Source organism: Papaver somniferum, chromosome 2 (assembly GCF_003573695.1).
Source record: "Papaver somniferum cultivar HN1 chromosome 2, ASM357369v1, whole genome shotgun sequence".
In the NCBI taxonomy this organism is placed as follows: Eukaryota; Viridiplantae; Streptophyta; class Magnoliopsida; order Ranunculales; family Papaveraceae; genus Papaver; species Papaver somniferum.
This window is the reverse complement of record NC_039359.1, coordinates 130,487,607-130,492,593: the sequence shown is the minus strand read 5'-3', so window position 1 is coordinate 130,492,593 and position 4,987 is coordinate 130,487,607. Positions and strand designations below refer to the sequence as shown.

At 35.6% G+C, this 4,987-nt stretch overlaps 1 protein-coding gene across 3 annotated transcripts; it reads right to left on the bottom strand.

Annotated features, from left to right (window-relative positions):
- Positions 1-314: 314 nt before the first annotated feature.
- On the bottom strand, positions 315-2,684 carry LOC113353942 (ABC transporter G family member 9-like). 3 transcript variants are annotated; one of them, XM_026597412.1, is made up of 5 exons: positions 2,508-2,684; positions 2,279-2,417; positions 1,586-2,122; positions 1,180-1,505; positions 315-1,107 (listed from the first exon to the last, which is right to left on the bottom strand). In XM_026597412.1, the coding sequence occupies exons 1-5, from the start codon at positions 2,571-2,573 to the stop codon at positions 454-456; spliced, it is 1,722 nt and encodes a 573-aa protein (XP_026453197.1). In that variant the 5' UTR covers positions 2,574-2,684; the 3' UTR covers positions 315-453. The 3 variants fall into 3 exon arrangements, with proteins under 3 accessions (XP_026453197.1, XP_026453198.1, XP_026453196.1); XM_026597413.1 differs by having other exon boundaries at positions 2,294-2,417; XM_026597411.1 differs by having other exon boundaries at positions 1,586-2,417.
- Between the last annotated feature and the right edge of the window lie 2,303 nt (positions 2,685-4,987).

Here is a 4,987-nt window from a genome sequence, read left to right as displayed (position 1 = left end):
CAACAGGATGCCACAATGAATTATCCACATGCTGCAGAAGGAAAAGAACAACAATTGGGACCAAATATAGTACTCAAGTGGTGGTGTAACAAGAGTTTATTTGCCAAGTTATTTGCAGGTTTTTGACTTGGATATCGAGAGTAAGGACAAGAAATGGGAGGAAAGGAATCAATAACCTCATGTATTTCGAACTTTTTACTTGGATATCGAGAGTAAGGCTATACCATAGTTTTTAGTTTGTGATGAGACTGGAAAATTATGTCAATCTCAAAAATCTTAAGGATTTTTTTTTTTGAACAAATGAGCAATAAAAATTGAAAATTTAAAGCTTGCCTCACAGATTTACCATTTCAGTTCTCTGTACAGTGCTTATTGAAAACATTCGTCCTCATTCCGTAATTACATTATCGTACATCATTACATTACAAGATCATTGATGCCAACAATCCAGATTTACTTGGTTTCTCTGAGTCTCTTAAGGGCAACATAAGCAATAACTCTATAACCTACAAGTAATAAACCCAAAACAACAACTGAGATAACTTCATTTCCTAGTCCAACTTTCTTAATAGTAGGATTACTTCCAACTCTACAGCTAACATTTGCTCCACATTTATACAAATCATCCTTCTTGTACTGGGATCCTAAGAACAGTTTGTAAACATAATAATTGTGAGAGATATACTTGATCCAGGCTACAAAACTTGGCACATTACTGATGTAAAACCCACTGGCTAACAAGAATGCTTGACCTACTATTCCACCAAAAACTGTTCCAATTCTAGGATTCATGATCACAGAACCAATCGCAAGACCAAGACCTTGAGAAACTAACACATTGTATAGCATAACAACTAGGGTCACTAAAAAGCTTCTTACTGTTGGTTTGAGTCCTATCATCCAGTAAGTTATTGTGACATATATGCTTGGTAGCGCAAGCTCCATGGGAAGGTCTGCAACATTTCTTGCAATGAAATAAGATGAAAGCCTATACATTCTTGATGACTGCTCCTTAATTAGCATCATTCGCTCTTGAGGGAAAGTCAAGATTGCAGTGAACATTGGGTAAAGACTCCAGTACATGGTGGCGGCGAAAAAAAATCCAATCTGCATAACATAAATAAACTATGACATAGATAAATTATTGCAATTGTCCAACAATTGAAGAGCAATATATACCCGGTCTTCTATCTGATTGATACTTGATTTCCACCATAGCATCCCACTAAGGAAAGACACTGCCAACATCTGACCAATTTGCATGATAGAGAGTGATTCATGTTTCCTTTCCAGAAGATCTCTTTTAAGCAACACTGAAAATTCTTGACCCCAAGTTGTAGGCCACTGGCCAATATCTTTGTCCATTCGACTTGAAATATTATCCTGGCCAACTTCGAGTTTCTCTTCTTCCTTCAGTCTATTAAAAAGATTGTTCTTGTAAGCCAAGACAAGATTTTGTTTAACATCCTTTCTTCTTTCCTCATCTAGATCACCCAAATAAACACCTACAACAGAAAATCAGGCAGTATCATGTTAGCCAAATTAAATGCCAACTAATAAACGCGGAAAGTATGTAATAACTTACCATTTGCTAGATCAACAAGGAAATCACAAAAATTCACGGCAACAGGTGATGAATAGCCGATGCTAGAGAAATACTCCATGGTTTCTTTTCCCTTGCCGAAGTATAAAGGATTGCCATCTGACAACAACAATATCTTATGGAACATGTAAAACAGTTTACTTGAAGGTTGATGAATTGACACTAACACTGTCCGATGGCCTTCGTTTGCTAACTCTCTTAACATAGACACAACTTGCTGAGCTGACGTCGAATCAAGACCAGACGTGGGTTCATCGAGCAGCAATAAACTTGGATTTGTCAGGATTTCCTGACCAATGCTAACTCTCTTCCGTTCTCCGCCGGAAACACCTCGAATAAAAGGTCCTCCCATTATACTGTTTTTACATCCAATTAGTCCTAATTGAGTTATCACTTCATCTGTTCGGATAATCTTTTCTTCCTTGGTAATTGTGTTGGGTAGCCGCAAAAGAGCGGTGAACATTAATGACTCTGTAACTGTCAGATGAGCGTAGAACCTATCATCCTGAGCAACATAGCCTGTATTTCGGTACATAGCATTCGATAAGTAAGGTTTCCCATTGTATGTAATGGTTCCACAAAGTTGTCCTTGTCGGCCAACTAGTCGACCTCTTAAAGCAGTTAAAAGAGAAGTTTTACCACAACCTAAAGGTCCTAATATAGCTAACATCTCACCAGATTGTACCGTACCAGTGATTCCTTTCAATATAACTTTCTCATTACTATCATCATCAAGTTTTGATTTTGAGTATGTTCTTTCTCCAATCCGAAATCCAGTTTTCTTGGTATTGATCTTGTAAGTCACGTTATCAAACTGCAAAAATTAAATGCTTGATAAATGATAATGATGGATTTTGTAAATTATGAAACATAAATATGACACTAGCTGAACAAATTAAATTACCTTTAAGATAACAGGATGACTATTGAATTTCTTGATTCCAGCCTCTTGTTCTTCACTTTCTGTCATCTCGTTAAACCTTGCTACCTACAGACTACGTCCGTTCATCGATTCTGCAAGCTCTGGTGCTTCTACATATGTGTCTCTGAAGCTTCAATCGTGATTTATTGTTGCTGCGCACCGAATTTGACCCGCGTCATTTTTTGTAATCGAAATAGCAAGAATAATGTGCACATTAAGAATTAAGATTATTAATTACCTGACATTATTGTTTGCATACACACCTACATCAACATTATAAACTTAATTGACTTTCTGAACTTATGATTTTGATTGGTTGTACAAATTTAGACACTTCACCAACTTTGAATTTTAGAGTTTCATTTAAGACTACAATACATTAAAATATACAACTATCTTTTCTACCATGTATTTTTAATAGTAACGATAACAAGAAATCATTTTTTATAAAATACTGGAACACGACTGCCATAATGGGATGACTGACCGAAGAAAAACGAAACATCGCTGATTCCATAATGCGTTGTGTATCCTTCTTTTGTTGGAATGTTATATTTGAGACATATATATCGTTTTAGTGGTTGTATAACTAAATTGGTGGATGCATGAACCAAATACGACTGTATAAACGGTTATACATCCTTTGTGGTGACCCCATAATTCGTTATGCATTTTTTTTTGTGGGAGTGACATTTATAGGCATATACCACATCTGTTTCAGAAAAAAAGATACTTTCAAAGTTTCATTTTTACCTAAAAATATGCCAAATTGAAAAGTGAAAGTATCACTTTTCCTGAAACGGAGTGATAATATCTGAAACAGAGCGAAAGTATCACTTTTCCTAAAACGGAGCTGAGGTATCACTTTTCTTGAAACGGCACGGAAGTACCACTTTTCCCGAAACGGGGTGAAAATACCACTTTTCCTGAAACGGGGCGAAAGTATCACTTTTCCAGAAACCGAGCGAAAATATCACTTTTCCTGAAACGGGACGAAGGTATCACTTTTCCTGAAACGACGCTAAGGTATCACTTTTCCTGAAACATGTCAAAAATATCACTTTTCCTAAAACGGGGCGACAATATCACTTTTCCTGAAACGAGCCGACAGTATCATTTATTCTGAAACCGAGTGAAAGCATCACTTTTTCTGATTGCATAATGGCTATGCCTCAAAAAAATAGGATACATAAAGAGTTATATTAATTAGAGTAAAAGGGAGGAATAATTTTGTCTAGTGAATAAGTTACAAAAAAAAAAAAAAACCACACAGAATTTTACATGTGTTGGAAATTTGTGAGGGAATATTCTATTTCTATCCCAATCTTTTTTATCAAATTATACATTTGTGTTACTCTTCATTTTATAAGAAAATGGTCATAAAAGGGACTCCCCCCTTCGAGCGTTCGAGCCCTCCGATCGGTCGGCCCATTAAATAAAAGAAGTGAAGAAACGTGAGCAGTGTGCCCCGACTTGCAAACAACTTATGAAAAAAGCTCGAATGAACCCAATACCAGAAGGGAGCGGAAAGACGACCAGGTTAACTAGTATCTCCAAGAAAGAGGAACGGAGAGGCTCAATGGGTTCAACAACATGTCTCCGCCTTAATCTTTTTTACCATGTCTAGAGCATGATAATCATCTTATTACGACTATTACATGTAAGGTAGAGTTAGTTTGCTCCCCTTGTAACATATCAGCTAATAGGAATGCTTGTAATGCTTGTCTTATTGGTCATTGACTTTAGTCAAAGGTTATTGACTTTATTTAAAAGTCATTGTAATCAGACAATATTTAATGTGTCTGAATTGAGTCTGTCTGTATTAATTTTTATCAACATAGAAATAATAAAAATTTCTTCTCTTCATCTCTGTTTTATTTTCTTTAATATCATGAGATTATCAACTCTCATGGTATCAGATTAAGTAACGATCCTGTTTTTTTTTCATCATCAAAGCTTAACAATTTTAATCAACATTTTTTGGCTTCTGGGTAATATAGATTCAACAATTTTTCCCAAATCAATTTTAGGGTTCATCTTGATCTTTTATGGTAACTACGAGAGCAAGTACCTACAAACGAAATCGTCTTAACAAGAATAGTCGTAACAACAACAGTAACAAAAACAATTCAACAAATGTTAACAATAATCGTTCTGTTCATTATCCAGAATCTTCATCTATTTTGCAACATATTTCTTCAACATCAACAATGTCGATTTCCGCTGGATCTGGTATTTCTTCTTCACTCCCTTTTACAAATATATCCAACTTTGTTTCTATCAAATTAGATGGGTCAAATTACTTATTGTGGCGTGATCAATTTGAGGGAGTTCTGATCTCTACTGATCTTTTTGGGTATGTTAATGGTGAGTTGCAAGAACCACCAACGAAAATTCTTGTTGATGGAATTGAAACTGTAAATCCAGAATGGGTTTCTTGGAGAAAGTTAGATCGATTTGTC